The 25656-nt window shown below is 40.1% G+C and overlaps 1 protein-coding gene across 4 annotated transcripts in view; it reads left to right on the top strand.

The window, feature by feature from the left end:
- The window catches only part of KCNQ1 (potassium voltage-gated channel subfamily Q member 1), a 337731-nt gene that overhangs the window by 55491 nt on the left and 256584 nt on the right, over positions 1-25656 (top strand). For all 4 annotated transcript variants that reach the window (XM_069016938.1, XM_069016940.1, XM_069016939.1 and 1 more), the window contains exon 3: positions 24421-24547. In XM_069016938.1, coding sequence (XP_068873039.1) covers positions 24421-24547 — 127 coding nt within the window. The remainder of the gene's footprint in view (positions 1-24420; positions 24548-25656) is intronic.

The raw sequence follows: 25656 nt of genomic DNA, 5'->3' as shown, positions 1-25656 counted from the left end.
CTGCTATGCCTCTTGGATCATAGAATGGCATAAAAGTGCAGGATGGCATCACAAATAGTCTTGGTGTTATGGAGAGAACAAGGAGGCAAGCAGGAGAAACATCTTTCTGATGTCAGTTACCTGAGTAACCTGAGTTGTCTGGTCCTTGAAACAGCTGTTTCTTTCTCCTTGCTCCCCAGTTTGGTTGAGGCATTGATGAAGTTGCTAACAGATATTTAATTTTTCCTACTGTTTAAGGGAGATGTTGAGTTAGAGCTTTTTCACTTAGCAAAACTATTTGCTTTAAAGAGTTGGCACAAGGTGATGATGCTGTCAGTGAAACCTTTTGTGCAAAGGTGTAAGAGGTGGAGGAAGAAATATCAGGTGGCTTGGATGAGGGATGAAGTGTCACTTCTGTTTATCCATTACCTCTTCGAACAGGGACTTCCTGAGTATTATAATGTCTTAATGAATTGCAAATTTCATTGTGTAACTGTGTCTTCTGTCATTCTTTCCCTAGCTTGAACTTAAAAATCATTACTGACTGAAGCAGTCTACAAGGCATAGAGAATTCAAATACACAGAAAGCCAATGTCAATTAAAACTTGGGGGAGCTTGTATTGCCTTCCTGAATGTTCATCTAGGCTCTCATGCACAGTACAACTTTGCTTGCCTGACAGCTTTTTAAAATTTAAATGTCTTCTAATCACTTGTATATAAATTTTAATCCCAACCCTTATCTTAAAGGGCTCCAGGACACAAGGTATTGTGAACATTTTAAAACAAAAATGAAAATTGAACCAGTATGGGGAATTCTTTAGAACTGCTACTGGTTTTCTTACTTGTTATTAGTCCTAGACATAAGGCTGAAAACAATCAGTAAAAATCCTGGAAAATATTTTTGTTTCTATCTCTTTATTTGTTTTATTTCCCAGTTAGATACCTTTCACATGCCATGGGACCAGGAGGAAAAACAATGGCATCTGACTGACCAGCATAGCGGAAGTGATAGACAGAACAAAGAAGGCTTCTTATTTGTAATCTCTTAGGTTTTATTCATCTCAATTCATAACAGAGGAAATCAATAATTTTCAGTTGCTTTGGTAAAGTAATATTAGGTCAAAATCAAGCAGGTTTTTTTTACAAGTGAGCTTACTGTAATGTTCCCGGCTATAAGGCTGAAGTTTCAAAGCAGTGTGCTTTTTACTTTGATTTATTTATTGTCAGTAGCTTATCAGGCCTTTGTTTGAATTCGGAGCCATTGTGGGCAGCCAGAAATTGAACTTTATGTAATATGGTCTATCTGTCACTTAGTGTCAGTTCCCTAACAGTGATGCTAACACATTCCGACTTTAGCATCTGGACCTCGCACTTGAGTTTTCAGCCATGAGGTAGGGTCTCATGTTTCAGTGCTTCCATGTAGTCCCTCCCTAGCTATTTCCCATCTGTGTATGACTGTCCCACTTCCCTAGGGGTCAGTCACTGGTTCTGCCAATGTCACCAGACAAGCCTTTTCCCAAGAGAAATTTTGTTTAAACTGTATCACATGTTAAACTGTGCCAGACTACTGGATTCATTGTCTTCACCCCAAAAGTCAGGAAAATGATAATAAAGCAGAAAGTTGTGGGATTATGTTTGAGCTTGTCTCTGAGATGAATATATAGCTTTTTATTTCATGGGCCAATTCCAACAAAAGCAGTTCTCCAGTCTCCTTTAATGATTTAAAAAAGAAAGGCCAACGTATGGAAAGAGAAGATGTGATGGCAGGAAAGACAAAGAACAAGCATTAGAGTCTATGACTGGGTTCTCACCCTCCCTGACAAAGTCAGTTCTTGAAAGAAAAATCTGTAATAGTTAACGTACTAAGTGTTACGAAAATTTGCAATCTGCCTTCTCTCTCTTGTAGAGCCTTTATGGCTCTCAGGCTTTTCTAGGAATGTACCTGTACTTATTTCATGCTTTCTTAGCTGGAGAAGAGCTTGGAGGAAAGCAGGCAAGCCTGCCTTTGAGCAAGAGAAAAATTCACACATCTCCATCCTGGCCTTCCTGTGAGCTTCCAAGAACGTGCTTCTGTGATTGCTGCACCTATTTCATGTGCTCCTTGTGGTGCCTGGGAGTTGACTGTAAATGAGGGCCCCTTTGTGGTTTGGGCCCAGACATAATATGGAGACTTAAGTATTGAAGGATAAAAGCAGTAGGTGGCTGGACTGACTGAAGGACACTTCCCCAGATCTGTGCTCCTTTTGTACCTCACAAATTACCTGTTGGTAATGGATGGAAGTCCAAACCATCAAATAAACAGGATATCTCTTCTCATATGCCCTCCCTCTGTTTTCTTCTGAATCGGCTTCTTATTTTAGGTATTAATTCAGAAGCTGGAAAGCTCAACTAGAGCCAATAAGCAGGAAGCTTAGCCCGGAGCAGTACCTCCTCTGTCTCTTGAGCAAGTAGCAGCGGGGGAATGAAACTTCCCTCAAAACATCTGGCAGAGCTGAGCTGTGCCAGTACATCCTTCCTCCCCCAGGGAAGATGACTGACTTCTAGGGTGGGGCCAGATCAAAAGGAAGGTGCAGGGAAACGGAAACAGGGGTGAAAAAGGATGCCAGAATGTTTAAAACATAGCTGCTGCATCTGTCTAGTGAGTGGTCTAGCTCCTGTTTGTGGAATAAATTTCATGAAAGATGCACTTATTTATGTTAGCCTGTGATATGTAGGCCTAGACCAACTGGCATGTTTTAAGAGGTTGGGAAAGAAAAAGAGACCAAGGTATTTTGCTTGCACTTTTTTGCTAGAAGGTAATTTAGTCTAAAAATCTTTGAAGTAAAATAAACATTGTATTTTAAGTAGCTGAAGGCATTTACTATGTTTGCAAAGACCTTTGCTCTCTGCAGTCTGGTTTGAGGAGATTTTTGTCTAGAAGAAACAAAAATATTTGTGAGCTTGCTTTTGACTCCTAGACCACCACTTATGAGTGAGGTAGAATTGTACAAAACTTCATTTTAATGTGAGTCCAAAGGAGAGAGACACTGCTAGTAGAGTGGCCTGGAAAAGCTACATTAAACTCTTTCTTTCAGAATTTGCTTTGAAGAATGATGGGTTGTATTTGTTCCAATTTCCCTCCCTGTAGTGCCACTGCTTGGATTGGCACTAAGAGCAGGCTTGATGCAGGTGCTGTTTGGAGAGGTTACCCTCAAGAGCCTAAACAGCTTGACTGCCTCTGTGGGTCAGGAACTGTCCCTGAAAGTCTCATGTGTGATTGTCATCACCTGACTTTTGGAGCACCTTTCAGATCTTTGAAACATGCAGTAGTCCTGCACTGTGAATTCTGCGTTCATCTTGTGTAATTAACTCTGCTGGCAGGGACAGGCTGATTATTAGCAATGGAAACCCTGTAAAACATGACAAACCTTGAAGTCTGTTGAAAAGCAGCATTTTTAGCTCATTTCGTTATAATCCTCCCTGCCTGCTGCACCCTGAATATATGTGGACCAGACCTGAAAATGCATTTGTAAGCCCTAAATGTCAGTATCTGCTGCACTGTTGTTCAGTTTAGTAGGTACAAAGGTTTCACTTGTAATTCAAATGATGAGCTACAGATGTTGATTCCCTAAATGGGAAGGGTTCTTAAATCCAGGTTTGGTACCTAATGGTTCTATTTTTCAGTGCAATTGAAATAAGGTTGTGGCCTTTTGTGGAGCTGTGGAGTTCACAGAACTATTGCTACTCTCTGATTTGGAGCAGCATTACTGTTAATTCAGAGTAAAGAACTGTGTTTTCATCCTTCTACATAAAAAATGTGTAAAACAACAGAAACAATGTGTGATGAACTTGAGCACAACCCCCATTCCTTTTTCCCCAGCCCCTCTGGCAGGGAGGCAGCAGAAAATTTTGGAATGAGTTTAGCCTTGGAAGAAGGGAGGGGTGACTGGAAAGTGTTTCAAGATTTGGTTTTGTTTCTCATTATCCTTCTCTAATTTGACTGGTAATAAATCAAACTAATTTCCCCAAGTGGACTCTGTTTTGCCCAATACAGTAACTGGTTTGATTGATCTCTCTCTGTCCTTATCTCAAGCCATGAATCTTCTGTTAGATTTTTCTCTCCCTGACCAACTGAGGAAGGGAGTGATAGAGTGGCTTTGATGGACACCTGGTGTCCAGCCAGGGTCAAACCACCCCTATAGGTTATGTAATAAAGTCAGAAAACACCTTGAAGTGTGGGAATGTGATTCTGGTATAAACACCATATGAAAAACCAACCCAACCCCTTTTCAAAAAACTTGACCTCAAGAAAACAAGCCACACAGAAGCCAGGAAAACCTACTCTGATGTGAAATGCTTGATTTTCTGGTAATAAAAACTAAAGTAAAAATTTAAAATGTACTCAAATAGCTTTTGCCAAATAGCAACAACCATGCATGAGGTTTTTTACTGTCTTCTGAATTATTTATAAGGGAAAACACTTAGATCCCAGTTTTGCCACTAAATCTTTCAAAAAAGAAAAAAAAATCACATAGGAAAGGTTTGTGTACATGAGAAAATTTTGCTTGCTTATGTTGTTAGAGCTTGGTTTTGCTCTTTGACTGTAAGGTTATGTTTAAAAGTTACATTCTTCTGACATCTACTGAGGTTATATTCTTCAGAACTCTTTATATGGGCTAAAATAAGCAGTAGTAGTTAAACAAATATGGCACAGTCAAAGCAAATGCTTTGATCAAGTATTGTTGACAAATGCACTGTTATGGAAAGCTTTAAATAACATGTTTTATTTCTGTCTTGCTGTAGTGCATGGCATTAAGAGGAATCAAAACAGGTGGATTTTAAAAGTAATATGCATGTTTTAGAAACTGGTGATTAATCAAGAATTATAGTAGTGCAATGTATATATCTTTTAGTAAGTGCATTTAAAAACATATTTGGCAATAAATCAATCATTTAGGTACATAACCAAAGAATTTAAGGAAAAGTCCAAGAGAAATGATGACATTGCCTAACGTTTTGTATGGATATTGAACCTAGCTACTTATTCCTGTTTGGATAGAGATTTCAGCTTTGGATAGTATTTATAGTGTCTCAAGCACCTGTACACTGCAACCTTCTGCAGGGGAATATTAAAGACTTCAGCTACAAGAGACTCGTACTGTGGCTTGTTCCTCCTAGTATTTGTGAGATACTGTCCTGTTGCTTGTCACATCTACTGCAGTTGTAAGGTCCTCAGTGATTGTTATTCAAAAGAGGGTGCCTTTTGGACAGAGAAAGACATAACTGTTGATTTTAAGCGTAGGGAGACCTTTGCCATCATATAAATACGTTAAGGATCTTTCTTGTGCCAAAAACTTAAGCTATGATCTGCTAGAAACAAACTACGTGATGAATTGACACAAAAAGTGACAAGTTAGCAGTAGCAGCTTTTAAATGTGTGTTGCACCGCAAAACATAATGCCTAAAAATGAAGAATCTCTCTGATTTTTTTGAGTGTTCGAGACCTGAGCTGTATAAATGTGAGAAGGGACTGTAAGGTGTTGAGTTGCCCTGTGGTGGTTCTTTCTGAAAAAAACCCCTTTGAACCAGAATCCATGAGATGGTTTCTCTTGAGTATCGTTGGAGCCAGAGATTCACCTGCTCATCCTCTGGGTGTGATGTGTTGCCATAAGAGGTGGGAGACAGTCATCTGCAGTGGCTCCTTGGCTTCTGCAGTTGTTCACAGTCTGGATCATTGGTTTGAACTTTTGTTGGTCTCAGATTAACTTAATGCCATAGAATGAGAATTCTATGGCCTATGAAAAGTTGGCATACTCTCTTTTCTTTTATCCCTGGTCTTGGACCTGGCAGAAAATCAGTGCATTTACCTCACAGTAGTATGGCAAAGCTCTTTCTTGGTGTGACCTGTTTGGGTTTTTTTTGTTTGTACTTCACAGCTTTCAGGAACCTGAGTGCTGCTTTAGCTTGAAGCTCGAGTATGAATGCATGCCATCTAACGTGAGGCTGAGATGTCAAAGGTAGGGCCTCAGTGTGGTTTTTGCAGATGCCCCTCTCCTGCACAGATTTATGGATGGAGCCATGGGGGTTTCAGCTAAGAGCAGAAAATGAGATGAAATGAATGCAAGCCTAATTGTATTTCTGAAATGAAGCACAAGTTTCTAAAATCTCTAGAAAGCGTGGGCGAATCTTTCTGATGTGTGTGTCAGTTAATAGATGTCTTGTCACCACCATCTCTCTGACAGCTTATGCTTAAAAGAATCCAGCTTTTTTCCCAGGTGTGCAAATTTTGCTCCTAGTGCTAACATCAGTTTGAAAGATAGGATAGGGGTTGCTAAACCGCTGAAGCACTTCATAGTGAAATGAAGACTTTGTATCAGAGTATAATGCTTATTTGTAGCTGTTGTGTAGTTGTATTACCGTAAGTGTTGTGCCTTGTGATGCACCCCCTGATTTCAGGGTCCTGAACGGCCTCAGAAGAGCTAATGAGCTTGCTTGTTTTTCATATTTAAATGAAGTCTCGTGCTTTCAAAGCATGATGAAGCAAACAGATTTGATACCTCATTCTCCTTTGTTGGATGTAGCTGTATTTTATTAAATATACACAGTTCTGTACTGCCACTGCAGTACAATGTCTGTGTTGTGCACTTTGAAAGAGGGATAGGCATGGTTGTGATGTAATGTCCGAATACCATTTCATCATGCGATTCTTCTAGCAAAATTGCTTTGAAATAGAGCAAAAATCTTATCCCTTTACTTCTGTGAAATATGTGTGCCATGATCATCTCTGGAAAGACTAGCATTTGGAGTTTAAGTGAAAACCCTCCCAAAATGGGAAGCCAGCTCCATGGTCTTGTTGCAGCAGTGGTGTACTCAGGGGTTCGTTAAAAGCCTTTTTTAGCATCATGCAGACTGACTGCTTTCCCTTCTTTATTGCTTATGTTTTGTCAGAGCTTAAGTGATCTTTAGTCTCAAGCATCCGTAATCCTTTGCTATGGGGGGCAGCTGTGGGGGCAGCTACCTGAATGTAATGAACAAACTCACCATGAAGTGGAAATTGCCATGTAGATAAGGTCTAGGGAAATTGGGTTTAAATGAAGAAAGCAATAAGATATAATCTCTCAGAAGATCTGAAAGGAAATCTGATTGCACCGCCTGATTTAGAGAGGAAACACTGATTTTTGCTGATGTAGTTTTCCAGCTTTTACTTATCCTACACATCAACATACAGTCATTGTTTCTGTAACTGCAGCACTAAGGAAAAAAGGTGTGTAAATGTTTTTTGTTGATAAAGCCCCACATTTAAGTCGCTATGTGCCTGTAAGTTCTTCATTGCAGCCCTGTCCCTCAGCACAAGCCACGGGGTGGCTGTTACATTGATTGGTTAAACTCCTGAAATGTTCCTCTTGGAGTGCCCAGCACTACAAACTGTCCACAGCAAGAAGGAGAGACATTTTCCCCACTTGTAATTTAAAACAGGAAACCTGTCCAGCCCTGTTCTTCTGCAGAGTGCAAAGGAAAGTGTTGGTAGGGATCTTGTGGGCAGCCTGAGATTTTGGAGTTTTTTTTCCCCCTCAGCTCATCTTGGAGGACCAGGAATGGCTGCCCCCTCATCTGTAATTCCTTTGTTATCCTAACTCCTCACTTAACCCTTAAGGCACATTAATGCCTTTCAGCTTCACCCTTGTCTGATACCTGAGTTGAGGCCACAAAAAGTCCCTGTAAAACTGTCTGGTGATGCTGACTGGTAGGGCTGCTGTGACAGGAAAGCAAGGAGGAGTCTGGCTGCTCTCTCTGTCCTGCTGTAGGCTGAGCATGCCCTTATTGTTATTTCTACATGTGCTGATTCAGCGTGGCAGCGGTGCTTAATATATACAAAATATGAGTGGCTACATATGTCAGATTAAAAAGTAAACAGGTCAGAGTGTGTCCTCTGATGTGTATTTATAGCACACTGACATCAGCAGGAGTTATGTACATCTGAAGGCGAACTCAGCCTGTGCAGTAAGTGGAGAAAAGTGTGCCTCAAGCCAAAGCAGCAGAGGCTGCGTATCATATGTTTCAGTGAATCTCACTTCTAACTGTCCTTATATATACCCTACTTACATTGTATATCTAACCTCGGCGATTAGCGCCTGTTAGGTATAAATGTGGTGACAAGCTGTACCTTTCTGGAGTTGCTTAAGAGTTACAAATAGGCATGACTGAGTAGTTGAAGGACATTGAATTAAACATGCTTGAATTAATAGGGTAATGATCGGTGCTGCTCAGAGCTATAAAATAAACACTAGCTGGAGCTCTGTGCTATGTGGCAACCAGATCGAGCCATGGGGTTGCTGAAGTATTCTGAAATGACTAAACTTCGTTAAGTGAGAGAGATAATCCTAAGAAAGCTCTCTACCTAGGCTCCCTGTGCAGTTAACGTTTTAAACCCCCCTTTGGCTTGTTGTTATGACTTCAAAGATACTCTAAAGCCTTTGTTAAATTGATCGTTAACTCTGCAATGTTATAATTAGACATTTGAACTTGGCTGCATTCAAAAAGAAAATGCAAGAATGAAAATCCTGACCAGCGTTGTTTCTCTGCAGCTCATCAGCATGGTCAGAGAAGGATTAAAGTTCCACAGGAGTTAAAAAGCAGTGGGGATTGAAGGCATTAACCAGCCTTGCAGGATGGATAGGGAGCCATTAATCCACAAAGTTTTTCTTTGAAAGTACGGAGCGAGGATAATGTCAGGAACCTGAAATGGGTTTCTGCTGGAGATTTAAATTTAAGCTCATAAACCATTCTGATGGGAATGTTGGGCTGGAAGCGCGTGTTGGGGAATCCTTAAGTTTGCAGCCCAGCCATTGAACACGGTACAGCCATGAGCTGCAGGCTGCTACTGACCTATTCCGAGGCTGCAAAACCAGTGCAGGAAGCACCGGAGGCGGCTTCAGACAATAGCAACGAGCCCAAGCAGCGGCTGGGAAGATTGAGGGTGGCTGGAAGCTGCGGTTAAAGTTTATGAGGTCTGGGGCTGGGAGAAGCTCAGCCCTACGTCTCCCACTTTCTTTCCTCAGTCTCTCCTGATGGAGCACAAGTCGAGACAACAGCTGGTAGCTACTATAAGCCCGGCTGCAGAGTGGATGGGAAAACCTGTCTCCATAGTAACAGAGCAGGCATTGCATGTGCTGCTCCTGCTCGATCTGGGGAGTAGCTGGCTAAAGACATCTGGTCAGTGTAGCCAATTCTCTGGGGAAATTAGCTTATTTCATCTGATAGTAACCACAGAAACTTTTGACTTGGTTTAATAGCATGATGCTAAACATGAGATAGAACCAACTGGTTCAGCAGTTTTGAAAGTCAAAGATTATCTAACTACTTTAAGATAAATATTTTTGCAAGGAAGACTATTGCTTGTGCCCGTTACCCCACCCCCCGCTCTTCCCTGTGGTGATGTTTCTGTCTGAGGTGATTCTTCAGTGTGGGGTGGGTTTTACAAATCCAAAGATAGTTTTCTCTCTCTAAATATTTATTTCTTTCACTTACAAGAGCTCTTTTTATTATACAGTTAGCCCTCTAAGCCTTTCATCTTAGTGAAGCTCTATATAGTGTGAGATAATGTGTGTGCTAACATACTATGGCCTGTACGCTAAAAAAAGTTCACTACCCTCCCCCAAAATCTTGGGTCAATTAGCTCTTAAATATTTTCAAAAGGAATACTCTGAACAGTTATGCAGCTACAAATAAACCTCAAAATAACTTGAATATGTGTCAAAGTCTTGAGCTTTTTAGCATCAATTAAGTAAATTACAGATCATAATCTTGCATACAATACAGGAGAATTCCCAACTGATTTTTGTGGAACAAATTCTGGATCCAGTAGGCAGAAACTATATTGAGGATATGGTGGTTGGATATGCTGGCTGTTGTTTTTTTCCTGTTTACCGTAACATTTATCGATTCATACTATATGTGTGACACTCAGAAATTTGGAGGAAATTAAAGAATGGAAACTTTTTTTTTCCATTTGCACATTAGAACATCATTGCATATTTTTCATATGCCAATAAGTGAATGTAGTGGATGACAGCTTTTCTGGGAGAGTAATACACGGAAAAAAAGTCTTTGAAGAGGCCCAAGAGGAACATCCTAAATGTGTGGGGCACAAAGAAATGCTTGATCTTCCACCACCCCCACCCGCTACTGACATCTACTCCTGGTTACAAATATTTGAACTCAGTGGGTTGTTGTGGCCATCATGATCTAGAAAATGAAAATGTGTGGACAGGCATAAGCCCGAACCGTATGTCTCTGTTTATGGAAGGCCAGCAGAGCTGTCAGTCTTTGAGAAGCCCTACCTACGATTGCTGTTTGAGCATGTGAGGTTGAATGAGAGAAGTGTGTACAGTTTTGCTGGATAACAGTAATAAATGATTTTATGGAGAATAAGAGCAACTAGCTGCCGTGGTCCTTAAGAAAGATCTAAAGGGCATCTAAAGGCCTTAACAGAAATCTGAGAGATGCTTATAATAAACAAAGGGGCCTGAGCTTCCCAGATCAGACTAGTGCAGCAGATGTTCGAGGGCCCCAGGTGGGTTATATAGATGTTAATAAACCAGATGAGCTGAAATCAGTTAATGAAAGAAGTTTAATCAATCTGAGTTGATTCAAGTAGTGACTGACTACCTGATGAATGCATGTACCTTATTGAATGAAGATTCTTTGGTTTTCTTTGTCTGCTGAGCTTATGCTCTGATGAACCAAGAATTACACCTTTCTGTAGAGTTATTTGAAAGTAGGTGTCAGATTTTTTTTTTTCCCCAAAATGCTCTTCTTTCCTACCTGGAAACAGTCATGTAATGATGTGAAGTAGCATGTGGGTGAGTGGTGGTAAAGATGGCATGAAGGAAGTCTCCTTTTCTACTCTGGACTTCATACTGAGTTTCATGGCAAATGAACTGTCCTTGAAACTGAAAAATAAACCTCTTGGTTTCATAGTTTTAAATTTCTGGCTACAGCAATCAATAAGAAAAAATCCTACTTAATCAGAGAAAAATTATGTTATTATAGAAATACTTAAGATGCGAGGGTGCTTTGGGGTTCTTGAGGTGGGTGGCTGTTTGCCTTTCTGCATTTTGTTTGTTTGTTCTTTTGAAGCCAAATGGCTTTGGCTGAAACTTACAGTATGTCTTCATGAAGCTGGATGTTGATAAAAATTAGGGAATACTGGTCAGTGTGCTTATTAACATGAAATCTTTCCTCTCAGGGTATAGAGAGGGTATTTCTTTTCCACTGGGCTCCTTATTTTCACAACACTTTCAGGAAGCTTAAATCTCCTCTGACATGCCTGGTCTTCTGATCTCTCCAGATCAACTCATGGATTTGGGAGTTTTGAGAGGGAAACCGGAGGTAGACAAGGTAATCACATGGACCCCTCTAGGGAGACCAGCCCAAAAATAGAAACCCCACACAAACACCTCTCTCAAGCAAGAACTGATAGTAAATTTCCTCAGCAGACTTCCTCTGGTTTTTCTGCTGTTGATCCAAGCTGAGTTCAGAGCAGTTCTTCTAGGATGACTGGGGTTTTTTGCAGCTTTTAACTGTCTATTAGTTAGGTTAGGTAGTATAAGACAAGTCGCATATGCTGTCCCTTCATGGAAAAAAGTAGGTACTCCTTAAGGTAGGTACTCATAGCTGCTTACATCTCAAGGTGCCTAGGGCACTTGAGATGGATTTCCCTTTGTATGTCCTTATTTCTCTCCCTTAACTGGAGAAAAAGGTATGCATTTTTACCTTTTTCAAGTACTTGGAGTCTTCAGTCCCCATGAGATCACTTTCTAGCCCAGCAGTTAATGCTAATTTAGTTAATCAGTATAAATATTAATGTTGCTTGTATAATTGTTTCATAGTTAGGAACATGCTTGAAAACACATCACATGTGATTGCAGAGGTTTTTAAGAGTTTAGCTGGTGTTTGGAATATGGTACAATTGCAATTCTGATGCCTGGCTACGTACTGGCTTTTGTCTGCGTTTTCCTTTCAGGAAGCATAAATTGTTGATTATGTGGCTCAGTACTCAGACATAAGTGGTGTAAGGGTGTAATCTTTCCTTCTCAATATATAGGTTCAACTGTGCTTGTCTGTTATGGATTGCAGCTTGCTTCAGTGGTCCTCCCATTGACTTGGATGGGGATATTCAAGAATAAATTGTTATAGATTGAAGAGGTGTCAGAAATCAGATCTGTGTGAGGTACCATGGGCAGCTTAGTGTTAAAGCCTCAGGCTGAAGTCTAATCCTGAAACAAAATGTCAAAGTACTCTTTCTGCCAAAACTCTGAATAGCTTCTTTTATCATTGGGTCCTATGATTGTGTTGGCTCACAGGCAGAGTTGCACAATGTACTGAGCAGCAGTAAGAGGTACAACCTGAGCAAAAGAAGAGCTTCTCGGCTCCTGAAGAGGAATAAATACTTCAGTGGGGTTCCTTTGAGCCTGAGTGCTGACTGAATCATCTTTGTCTTTATTTTAACGATAAAACAAGTTGAAGATTGAAAAAAACACCCTGCTTTCCTTGCTTTAAAGAGTAGAAAGGACTACAGAACATGAAGTGAAGTTAAAAGGAGCTCCTTGAATGTTGTTAAGGATTCCAGAAGTACTCTTTAATTGCTGCCAAAACTAATGTGGCTAGAATTTTTGTGGAAAACATCACTGCAGTAGCCAGTTAGTACACAAATACCTCCAGTTTGCAATAGATTCCCCCTCCCCAAGCTTATTCACCCTGTTCTCCATGTTTAAAAAAGTATGAATCCGTATTTAATGTTACACTTAATTTTGAAACAAAGATGATTTCTCATCTCGTTTGTGCGAGGAGTTGCGCAGTGGTAACTGCTTGGTGTTGCTCTGAGAACTGCTTGCTCATTCTGCCACCACCATTGCTTGCTGTCGTTTTACAGCGAAAAAGTAATCAAATTCAATTCCATGAGCCTGCAATTGATTCACAAAGTGTCTAAAAAGAGGGCTTTCACAGTGTTTTTCAGAGTAATGTAGCACCCAAGATGAACATAGTCCATGTCTTCATAGCATGAAATACACATTACTATTACTCAAAAGATGTGAAACCACATAAAGGATTACCAGAGAGTTTCTACTGCTTTTAGAGCACTGTAAAGCTTGATGTTTTAATAGGCACAATGTTTCTTTCTTTATCAGCATGCCATTTGGGACAAGTAATGTGGTACATGATAGCAAAATTCTCTGATATAACATGCTAGGAGCAGATTTCTAATGAGGAAAGCTTTATTGATGGGCTTACTAAAAACATGCACTCATGTCATCAGCTTTGCTATGCCAAGTGCAATAGCTTATAAGTATTCAAATGCCCTGTTATGGGACACAGCTTTACCACACTTTCATATCCAGTAGGTTTCCTTTGGCCATCCAGCTGATGAGGAAATGCACATTGTGCACGAGGCAGTCCTTTATGTGCATTTCTAGTGTAATGTAATTGTTAGGAATGAAACCCTGAACAAGTACTCATGATTGATAAAGGTAAATGCTAATGTGTTATGTGTTGGGGAAAGGGGAAACACGAGGTTGTCATTAAAGTTGTTTTTAGCAGAGCTTTTTTAGCTTTATGTGCACTATTCGTGTGTCAGTGTTTGGTGGTTGTGCATCAGGACTGCCCCTTTTTCTCTTCTTCTCACTTAGTCTTAGAAAATAACTTTGCCTGGTAATTATTTATTTTTCATACTGAGAAAATATTGCTATAAAAGAACTTTTTACAGTGGAAAAAACATTATCACCTCTCAGTAATGGCGTGATGTGAAGAATGTCACATGTTTCAGTTACCAGTCCCACAGAGTGGTGGTTTGCATTGTGGGTTAGTAAATACTGAGGTTGAGTGTTTTTAAAGCAAGGAGTCACCTTTCTTTAATATAAGCTCTAGCTTCACTTCTGTAAGGTAACTGCTACAAGTGTGAGTTTTTGCTAGTTCCATTGCTGCTGAACACATCTTTTTTGTGTGGGAGGAGCATTTTTGATTCCTGTGGGTAATCCTGGCTCTCTGATTTGCCAGTAAGGCCTTTGGTGTCCAGATTAGATTTAAGGTTTTTTGTTGATATCACAACTAACATCTAATGGGATCTTGAGAGGCTTAAGCAGGGCAAACAAAAATCAACTTTTTAAAAGAGAAAGCATTGAAAACTGCAGAGAAGATGTAAAGCATAGGCTAAAACATTGGATGATCTTTTGACATTAAAAAAAAATTCCAAACCACAAAGCAAGAAAAGTTTTTAAAATTATTGGTGAAATTCATCTAACTGTGGAATAAGACTGACATTTCCTTCATCACTTACTGGGAAAAATTCTTTGGAAAATGTGGATTTGCAAAGACATGTGTAGTTTAATTACTAATTTAAGCAACAGTAAATCTCAGATCAAAGAGAAGGGCCTAGAAAATTCTGCTATTCCTAGGAAAAAATCCATCAATTATTCACCTGGAAGTGTAGTTCACATGAAGAACACATATGCCTCAAGTTAGAAAAATGAGTGCAATAATATGAAGTTCTGCTCTAGTCCTACCAGCTGGATGTTCTGATATGTTAATGCATTCATAGTGCATAACCAATGCTTTGGTTCTTCTAATAATGTGTATTTAAAGTGTTAATGTGTATTTTAAAGTCTGACCTTCCTTGCCCAATGTTCCAGCACAGAAGAAGCTCGTCTATCTTAAACCAGGCTCCTTGTGCCCATTACTTTAGGTTGCGATTGTTTTTAACTCTTCAAGTACTGCTCTGCAGAGGGGATTCTTCTGGTTGGGTGACTGTTGTTGCTTGGTATTGTGCAGAGTCTTGAGTTTATTCTTGACATGTCCAAGGCATTGCTTTTACAAGGCCCCTCCTCTTCCAAAGAGTTTTGGGGTACAGTGTTGCTGAATTCTGCCAAATACCAGCTTGGTGGTTTGCTTGTTTTGCTTGTTATTTCTTTTTTGTTTTGTTTTGTTTCTGTTTTTTTTTTTAAATTCATTCCATATAATGCCCATTAGTTTCCTGAGGTATTTGATGTCTTGAAGCTCAGACCAGCTGCTACTGAGAAGGCCATGGCTTTTTAAAGATTTTTTTTCTTCCAGCAATGAATAGTGCACTTGTCCTTTATTTGTAAAGGGAGCAGAGGAAAGGTGATAGTGAGTGAAGGGAGTTTCACAGAGCTGCAGTTCTCCTTTAGTAACTTTGAATTCTGGAAAGAGCGGCTTCTGCACCATTTATTTATGTTGGACCCCAAACTGATAGAAACATGAATTCATGTAAAAATATAAGTCTTTGCACATAACGGTAGCTTGGTTAATGGGGTATGCGACTTCAGAGAGATCTGGCTTATATCTTCATTTTGCAAATGTGAGTTTAGTTTGGTCTCTTTGGAACACTATCAAAGCTTTGGAGAGAGTTTGCACAGAGTTGATCATGTGCTTTGGTTGGTATAAATTAAGTTCCCATTTTGGAATGCTCTAATCCTGATGCGCTGAATGATAGCCACGACTGTTTAGTGCTCGCTGGTTGGAGCGGGCGCAGGAAATTGGCGCCGGGAGGAAGCTACTTGCCTTCAGTATGTGAAATGTATTTGCCACTTAGCTGAAAATGCTGACTTTGTTGCCTTCAGTTACGTTTATTTTGCATGTCAAATAACTCTCCTCTCCTCCTTCACAAATTTTAGAGGCAACTGTAAAATGCTGACTGAATGGGCTGTGTACATATGGCATCTGAGAGGGTTTTTATTAGCTTAAACTAGCACATGTGTTTTCCTGTGAGGAGTATTAAGTGCCTGGACTGCAGGTTTAGTGTGCGACTGTTTTTGCAGCTGTGTGGAAGAGCATGATGTGTATTCCCTGGAGCAGGCCTGGGAGAGAGCTCAAGTATGTTGAGGCAAAAGCAGGTTGTGTTTATGGGGAATGTCAAACAGAAATACGCCACTTGAACCCTTATCAGTACTGAGCCTGATAGTGGTAACTGAGTGATGGTCACCCAGCTGTGTGAAAGGATTTTGTTTCAGAATTTGATGTCTTTATACTGGAACTTTGTCCTGCCAGTCCAGACAAAAATAAAGTTTTCTTTTTTTTCCTTTTTTTTTAAACTGGAGGAAGTTGAAACCAATGTTAGTCACTTGAAATTTATTTCTTTTTAAACTTGTATTGAAGAGCATGGTCATTGCTCAGGCCAGAAATCCTACTTTTGGAGGATGAATTTTGAAAACATGCTGCTTCTAGGAAAAGAGGATATCATGAGTAAATGTAGAAATCATGTCCTGCTTTTGGTGACCTCTCACTCTTCTTACTCGTGGAAATTACATCACATCCTGGAAAAAGTCCCATAAAGCCCAAAACCACGTAGAGGAGCAGGAAGGCTAGAGCTGCAAATCCTGAAGCAAGACTGTCTAGCACACAGGAGCATTCCATAACTCACTTCTTAGAGGGAGGGCTGGGCCTGGGGGAGATGTTTTGCCTACACAAGACAGGTAAGAAGTTAGAACTTCATCAGAAAGAGCTGCTCTTCCACATACTCTGTATCTGCTTTTGCAGGAACAAGTTGTTGGAATAGGCCATAAATAGCTCATGGGATCTAGATGTGGGGGCCTCATGATGTCACTGTGCATGTCCAGCTGTACTTCCATCCACAGTGCTTCTTGTCTGGGAGCATTTTTGTGGGTGGCAAGCAGTGGGTTTTCAAAACCACTGGAACAAAAATATTTTTTTATCAATGCTCCTTCTAATTTCTGTTTTAAAATGTGTTGATGCTTCCTGGATGCTATCACAATATGGCCTCAAACAACAAAAAAAGTACATTATGTCTGAAACTACTAGATTTCAAGTGTTGCTGTTATCATATTTTAAAGCATGTGACCAGAACTTAACCATTACATCTTAAAAATGCCATCTACCCTTATACTCCCTTTTAACTATACAAAGTGGAGATACTGCAGGTTAAGCTAGGTGGGTCGTGGCCAAATTCTTCCTTTTGTGTGGCTCTGCTTACAGATAAGTGTGTGCAATATTTATTTTCTCTCAGAATGGAGTAGTGTTGTAAAGCGATAGTTTAAGGGTATAAAGGAAATCTATGCTTTGCTGGGAGACACAGTGGCTTTTACTGCCCTGTCATTTGTAGCTGGAAAACAACAGGCATACAGTCTCTTCCTGAGGTCCCTCAATAAATTCCATGTTGGCTGTGGAGCAAAGGCAAGACTTATGAGCTGCTTGGTGCAGGGCATGGTGGGTATGAAGTAGCTTTTTTAAAAAGGAGTGAGAAAGGTTGTTTAATAAAAAGCATGCAACAAGATACTTGACAGAATGAAAATGCTCAGATCAGGGAAAGTAGCCACTATGTAAATAGTGTTGTTATGACAGTTCTCTGTAACACAGAAATACAGACTTGCTTGTCTTATATTGATTTTTTTTTTTTTTTAAGTAGTCTGTAGCAGTTCCTTCTACTCATATTAGCATATTGTATGTAGTAATGAATGAGTTTGCATATTTGTGAACTGCGTCTATGTGTGCTTCATCTAAAGTGTAGGTGAATAGTTCCTTTGAATTCAGTGAGATATAAAATTAAGCATATGCTGCACTGGGTAGAAGCCAGACCATTTTTCACTTTGAAAGAGAGGGTCCTGAATGAATTCCTTCTAGAGACTCTTAGGAAGCCATGAATAAGAGGTTCAAGAAATAAACAGAAAGGAGTAGGGATTTTTAATCGTTTTTGCATCAGGGTTAGCATATTGACACTTCCCCTCTCTTGCCAAATACTTTGGGTTTGAAGCCTACTTCTTGAGCATACTTTGTGATGGGGGAGAGCTCCACATTGAAACGAGTGCTGTAAACTAAATGTGCAAGCCCAGCTCCATTCACGCCTGCAAATTCCTGGTGGATATCATCAGCAGCCAAGTTCAAAAGCTAAAGACAACTGCATTAGGAAGAGACTTGTGCAGGGGTGACAGTGTGGAAAGTTGTTCTAAGGCAGCCGTGCTCCGAGACCGTGCCTTCACATGCAAAGTTACACCACTGACATCTGAGGCCTTTTGGGGCTGGTGGAAAAATTTCAACTGCCAGCGTTTGGGTTTGACTGAAACCTCTAGTGAGAAGACAGTGAAGGAAATCAGTGAAAGGCTTTTTAAATGCACCTAAGGGAGTTAGGTGGCTGACTCCTATTGAAATTCAATAGGATTTAGTTGCTTGGAGCCTTTGGAAAAATCTCAACCCAAAACTGCAGGCCTGCAGTATTCTTTAATGGTCCCAGTGTTATTGTTCTGTGCTCTCAGCACTGATTAAGGGAAAATAAAAAAGCTTCATCACCATCAACTGTTCTAGCTCTGTTCTAGCTCTAGTAAGCATCCCTTTTTTTCAGAACATGAACACTAATGGAAACATTATTTCATCTTAATTAAAACCATTAATAAGGGAGCTTTAGTGATGTCCAGTAACTTGGGATTAATTATGGGCCTCTGGAGGTAGAAATCTAACACTGATACCGCGGTTTTTGTTTTCTGTAGTCTGTTTAATCATTTGGTGCCAAATTTGCTAGATAAAAATTTTTACCAAATGAAACCAGGCTTTTGAAAGAAAGGGAACACCAAAGGGTTTGGTTTTAAACATTTAAAAATAACGGTAGCATTATTTGTTTTCCTCTGAAAAGATGTAATTTAGAAGCTCTTTGGAAGTGAGGAGGTTAAGCAGGGGGAAGAAAATCTCCAGTCCTAAATAGCGTTTTTGAGACTTGCTGTTGCTCAGTAAGTGTTTATATATATGAGAAACCATTTGTCTTTTTATTTTTGATCTGTACTTCATCAAGTTGGGATTTTTACTTCATTGAGTCTTTGTGTGCTTGCCTAGGCCATCTGATTTTGCTGTTCTATGTATCTTAGAAAGCACAGTACAGCTTTCAGAAAAATCCTGCCTTTTTCAATAGAACAAAGAGGGGCCTCTCTATACAAAGTGGGTGAGATTAGAAGAAACAGTTGCCTTTGCTGCTGTTGATTTGCATACCCTGCTCAGGCTATACAGAAGTGCTGTCTGAACCATTTTGCAAGCCCTGATGTGTCAGGTGAACAGTGCCCTGAGAAGTGGACTCCAGCTCTCTCTGAATTACTGTGTAGCCTTGTAGTGTTCGGGTTTTGTGTGCTGCCCTTCTGTCAGTGTAAATGCAACCCGTTGCCACAAAGACCGATCAGAGGGCTGGAGCACTTCTCCTCTGAAGACAGACTGAGCGCTGGGATTGTTCAGCCTGGAGAAGGGAAGGCTCTGGGAAGACCTTACAGCACCTTCCAGTACCTAAAGGGGGCTACAAGAAAGCTGGAGAGGACTTTATACAAGGGGACAGGACAGGGGGAATGGCTTCAAACTGAAAAAGGGCAGGTTTAGATCAGATATTAGGAATAAATTCTTTACTGTGAGGGTGGTGAGTTTGCCCAGAGAAGTAGATTCCCCATCCCTGCAAGTGTTCAAGGGCAGGCTGGATGGGGCTTTGAGCAATCTGATCTAGTGGAAAGGGGGGTTGGAGCTAGGTGATCTTTAAGGTTTGTGCCAATTCAAACTGTTCTATGAGTCTGTGATTGCTCTATATGAGACATATTCCTGCTGGTTTTGACCTTTGAGGAGTAGAGAGATGCTGTATCCCTGCTCATGAAGATTGCTTAGCCTGTTTGTTTCCCAATCCAGCTACACAGCCCTTGACTGATGGCAAGTGTCCTATTTGTCACTTTAGCATCAGCAGATCTCTTGTCCTCTCTCTTGGCTCCTTCAGAGACCTGCTTGTCATGACTTCTGAAAAAAGCTTATGGCTGTGTCCTCACTCCACTACTGCTGCCTTAGACTGTGAGGAGGTTACTGTTCCAATTTACTGCTCTGTAGCAGAAATATTCCATTGCCTTGGCTAAAAAATAGGTTTCAGTGGAAGTAGTGCCACAGGAATCCTACAGCTGAAGTAATGGTGGTTGGCATGCAATCCCTATATAGGATGCATGAGAAATTATTTCATTGTTTAAAGAAATTCATGGGAATTTTATCATCCTTGAAGCCAGATTTGATGGAATTGTGGGAATAATGTGATTTCTCTCTCCTAAGAGGGTAATGTAATAAAGCTTGCGATATGGCAGACATGGGTGGGAGTTGTATCCCCAGTAAAATGTCAAGATGGGAGGAAATTCTTCAGTACAAGAGGTTTGTGTTTATGTGTCTTAAGGCTTTCCCCTTCAACAATGCCTCTTGTCTTCCTGTGCCTGTTATCTCTCCTTCCTCTTAGGGCAGACACCTCTGTGGGAGATGAAATAAGCTGTATGTGGTCTTCAGTTTTGGGTCTTCTATAGCCAGTCAGAATAACATATTGGTATGCTTTGCCTTCTTCCTCCCAAAACATGTGTTTTACTTTTCTTACATTTATGGAGTACCTTGAAAAAATGTGGAGTCCAAATAAAGGCATTTTGTTCATAACAGATTTCAGATGACATCATCTAGCCCTCCCACATCGAATGGTTGCCTGAATGTCTGTGATTCTCCCTGACCAGTTACAGATTTGAGGTCTACAGGTAGAGTCTTAGACAAAATATTCTCTATACAGATGTTTTCTCAGCCTCCAGTGACAATTTCCATATCTGCTAAATAGCTGTTGTCATGGTGTCGTGATCCATTTTTTGTCAGGTTTTTTTGGTTCCCCCCCGCCCCCCAAGCTATTAACCTAATTGCTTTAAAAACACCTCCTTAAGTTTCAGGACCCTATCATTCCTTTTGGAGTTGCTACTATAGTTTATTTCACAATGCAGCTGTTGGATGCCTCCCATCATAGGATTGTAGCTCTTTCTATCCAGTGGGGATCAAGTAGTAAAGGAAGGGTTTTTCAAGATGCATTTATTAGCAAAATACCCTGGGAACTCTGGAGGTATGGACTGTAATAGTAGATAGCATAGGTATTTTTTCAGGCAACTGTGCTTTTATTGATCCTGCCTAAGTTCCTTCATCAGGTGGTGAGAGCTGTACTGTAGCAAGGTGATTAGGTTATGCCATCTCTTCCTTTGGCTATGGTGGGATTATGTGGCTGAGAAGGCATGAAGATGGCACTATGCATATACCTGGGCTGAGCAGGAAGGGCAGAAGAAGTGAGAGTACCAGCTAGAAATCAGTAATAGGTAAAACAGGTATTTTCTCTTGAGTAAGACAGCCCCTTTATGGCCACAGTATGGATGTACATGACTGTCACATCTTAGAGGGCTCTTTATACCATAAAAGTTTCTAATCTCGCTGTTGTATTTCTGTTTTCACCTTGTAGGAAGGAGATTGCTATTAAGTTACATTGGGTTGAATGCGTCCTTGCACAGTGTAGTTCTCGTATGTATGCAATTTAAACCAAGAAAACTCCTCCACTGAGCTTTAATTCCCATGCTCACTCGTGTTTTTCAGGCAGTTATTTTCTTCTTAACGCATAAATTTCATGTTAAGCTGTTAATCAGGAAAATACAGGGAATGTTTTAGTAGCTCAGGAAAGCATAATTTTCTAATGAATTTTTTTTTTTGTCTACAAGTTTCTGACCACTAATATAAGAGTGTACAGACAGAAATTCATCAGCCTCCCCTACCCCCAGGAGACTGCTTATTAGATTTATGCAACACAAGATATTAAAAACACTTTTGTCTGTCACACAGCCACGGGCAGGGGAGGGGGAATTTGCCAGTTGCTAATGGATACCTGGCGGTTTTGTGTATGACCATGAAGAACAGCTTGTGCACTTTCACCCCCGATGTTCCCTGAATAACTTGGGTCTCATTTAGGTCAATAAGCCTTTATCAAAACGTCAGGAGTGAAAAATGTGTCTTGGTGTAAGCCGACTGGTCGTTCCCTCCAGTCACCGGAGTCTATAGGACCATCAATGTTCTCTGAGCTTGTCTGCATGTCACGCAAAGAGCTGGGTGACAGTAACCATTGACTGCGTGTCTGTCGCATTGTCTTTGGGACAGCCCCCATTTGCATACTTGCCGGTGTGCCTGTTAGCCAATGAACCATGGAGGGGCTTTAGGAAACATACGCACAGCAGCTCCCATGCAAATTTCCTGCGTGGAGAACACTCGCTCCTTTAAAGCACAATCCAGGCTTTCTCTTCCTACCTTCCTGCCGTAAAACTGAAACTGTGATCCCGGCAGGGCCACGAAGCCTGGTCACAAGTGCTGTTTGTGGTTCCATTGTGCTAAAACATTCACTTCTTCTCTGGGTTTTTCTTTGCTTACCAAGGTAATTTTTTTTTCCTTCTTCTTTTGCTTTTAGTAATTGCTTTTGGGGGTATCTGAACAGTATTATCTGTGCTATCACATACAATGTGAAACCATACATCCCTTCCTCAGATGAGCTATTTTGAATGAAGGACAGTTTTTCCTCTCTGTGTGGTTGGAATTGCCTTTTGTTAAGGGAATTTCCTCCGTGGTAGTGATGAAGGGAGGCATACTAGTCCTCTGCAGTTTATTGACTGTGTGTGAAAGGAATACAATCACCTGATCAGAGAAGATTGCCTCTGGTGCTCTATTTTCTTTGAGCAAGAGCACCTCATGTCAAGCAGAGCTCACAATTTTCCCATTCACTATTGGTTCATAAATGACATTAGACTGGACAAAGGGGGAGGTTCATTGCATTGAAGCTTCTGTCATAAAACACCATCTTTCCTTAAAACATCTGGTGCAGATGCTGTTTCTTTCAATTTATGATGTTCATTACATCTTTATTTTATTGGAAAATATTTCAAAAGAGTCCAATTAAAAAAAAAAAGGGTGGAGAGTTCTGGTGGATGCTTTCAAAAGGAAGTTGTAGAAGAGATTCATGGCTGGGTTGAAAAGTCTGAGCTTTATGTTTATTACAACCAATGCTCTAGATAGTTTCATTATATCTTAAAAATCTGCCTTGAATACAAGTGACTATAAACAATTGTGATAGCTGTTCTACTGCATCTGACATCTAACATAGGTTATGAGATGTCAAAATTAAAGGAAAGAGTCCTGGCTCATGTTCTGCCATCTTTTCTAGAAGTGTCACAGAGTTGAACTTCAACACTTTCATGCCCTGAGATGAACAGGTTTTTTATGCCATCAAGATGTTTCAGAGCCACAAAAATATTATAGTGAAGTCAACTGAAGCCTAATCCTTTCCCCACTATTTTTGCTGTATACAGACATATTATTTTGCTCAGTATGCATGTCCCATGCATTTTTGAAGGTGATAATATGACTCCCATTCATCTTGCCTAGACTAGGGCTGTCTCCTGGTTATTTCAGTTAATTAAGAATATAATCGTAGGTACTATCTTGAGTCCCATTTGCCAATTCGTTATGCAAAACAGCAGTGAACCCTGCAGACATGTGAGAGGGCTGGATAAAATGTTCAACAGCACAGGTTGTTCTCTGCAGTTGCTCTTTATGTGAAATCACACTTTGAAATAGGGAGCTCATTCTCTTAATCTGCATTAACCTGTGTAACCGTGACATCTTGAGATTGATTACTCAGCTGTACTCTTACTTTATGCCACGTGTTGTGTGTTTTCAATGACAAGCCACTCTTACCATTTCAATAAGTAGATTTTGTTGTTGGCTCTGATGGAGAATGTGACCATTTATTAATTGAGTTGCCAATAAGGAAGAACTGCAGCTCCCTGATACTCAAAGAAACTATGCTGGCTATGCCATGCTCATCTGGTCTGTAGAAAACCCAAGGTTTATCTGCACACTGATGATGTTCCAAATAGGACCTAACTGTACCAACTGTCCAATCTGCAAGAATATCAGGTGTCTTTGACATCTGTCACCTTGGAGGCATTTCCAAAGTCAGAGCTCAGTATAGGTGAGTAGTTCATAAGTAGCTTGGTACCAGCAGTGTTGCAGAACTAGATCTCTGTTTCTGCTGAAGTCCCTAAACGCTGACAAGAGGATGGGAAAGGTGTGCTGGAGAACTGACTTTATCTTCAGTGCACCTGGAGGCTGACATATTGGTGATGGATACTAGAAATCTTTTTTCAATCCACATGAGCTTAAAGGAAGAATGAAAAAGTATAAATAAGGGGGAAGTTGAGCTGATCTGGTAAATGGTGTGTGAAGCACACCTCTTCCCAAAATGAAATAAACTAGCAAAATGCTCATCTTCTAAATACTGACTCTGCTTGTTTTGTTTGGCTCGGTCAGGAAACCTTTTGTTTGAATTAGACCAAATCAATTGCACAGAATGGTTTTCAGTTTTAGTACATGTGGACAAGCCAAACTGCATGTAATCAGAGTACTTCAATTTGCTCCTAATATTTTCTTTCCCTACTCTTACAGGTTTTTCTATTTTAAGTCAGCCCATTTTTGGTATAGATGATATATTTGTCACTGTCCTAATTTTACATTTTATTTATCACATTCTAATACATTCTGAAAAGAGATGAAAGACATACACAGAGTAGAGAATTAACCTCGTTTCCTGTGTGTTTCTTTTAGGAAATTGTATTAGTGGTATTCTTTGGAACAGAGTATGTGGTTCGGCTATGGTCAGCAGGGTGCCGCAGTAAATACGTTGGAATATGGGGAAGGCTTCGTTTTGCTAGGAAGCCTATTTCAATCATTGGTGAGTATGAAAGCTTGCAAAGTTGATGTAAACAATGAGTAAAACTTGCCCTAAAAGTTTTTAAAAGTTGGATTTCTGCAGCACTTGAAACCAAGTTAGAGAGAGAGCTCTTGTCATTAACGTGAATGTAGATCTGAATTTCCTTTCAGGAATTCATGGCACTGTCATTTGAGAACAAATGTAGCTTGGTTTGTTTTTCCAGAAGAGCAGAGTGGGGGTTTTTTTTCCACAAGTGTTCATAAGCTTTTCCAGGAATAAGTCTTGACTCTGTCATGTCTCCTGTGACCTGAGTATCCCAGACACTGTACAAGTGCTACAATTATATATTTTTAAAGACACTGAACAGCTTTTTTTTCTCCCCTCAGCAGCCATTTGAATAGTTTATTATGAGTTTATTTTGCACTCTAATTGAGCTGTGTACTGCATGGTGTGTGCAGAGTGCAATAGATGCACTGTAGTTGCTTTGTGTTTCAGTCTAATTAAATATGGTTTTCAGTGATGCATTTGAAGCTGGACACCTGAATTTCCTTGGGATTCACCTGGCTTCCTAAAATGACTTCAGAGTTCTTGGAAATTACATCCAAATATTCCATATATGTCATTAATCACTGTTTTTTAAAAATTCTTGTCATTCATTTAACAGTTTCACCAAAAGAAACATAATCCAAAATCAATCTGTATTTTGTTAGCCAGTATTGAGAGAACTGTGTAAAGACCCTTGCCCTGTACTTAAGTACTTGAAATATAAATGGACTAAATAAACCTGATTTTGGAAGAGAGTATTGTTATGGAAGAATAGTAACCCTTGTTCTGTGACATAGATTTTCTCACTCCTCAGAAACATTATTGTTGAGTACAGAACACAGGTTTTCATAAACTATCTACAGTTCTGCTGAATGTACATTACAAAATTTTGTACCTGAGTATTTTTACAATTATAAAGTAGTTTGGTTTAGCTCTTCTGTGCATCCATCCATATATATATATTTTTTATATATATGTATAAAAATAGCAACTGTATTTCAGGTGTGACTGCAGCTACAAAAAGACTTTGACTGCATCTTTGCACTCTGGCCATGATCCCCATGATCCATTTCTCTCAACTCCTA

Source organism: Aphelocoma coerulescens, chromosome 5 (assembly GCF_041296385.1).
Source record: "Aphelocoma coerulescens isolate FSJ_1873_10779 chromosome 5, UR_Acoe_1.0, whole genome shotgun sequence".
In the NCBI taxonomy this organism is placed as follows: Eukaryota; Metazoa; Chordata; class Aves; order Passeriformes; family Corvidae; genus Aphelocoma; species Aphelocoma coerulescens.
The sequence above is the reverse complement of the archived record's forward strand: the minus strand, read 5'-3'. Positions and strand labels throughout refer to the sequence as shown.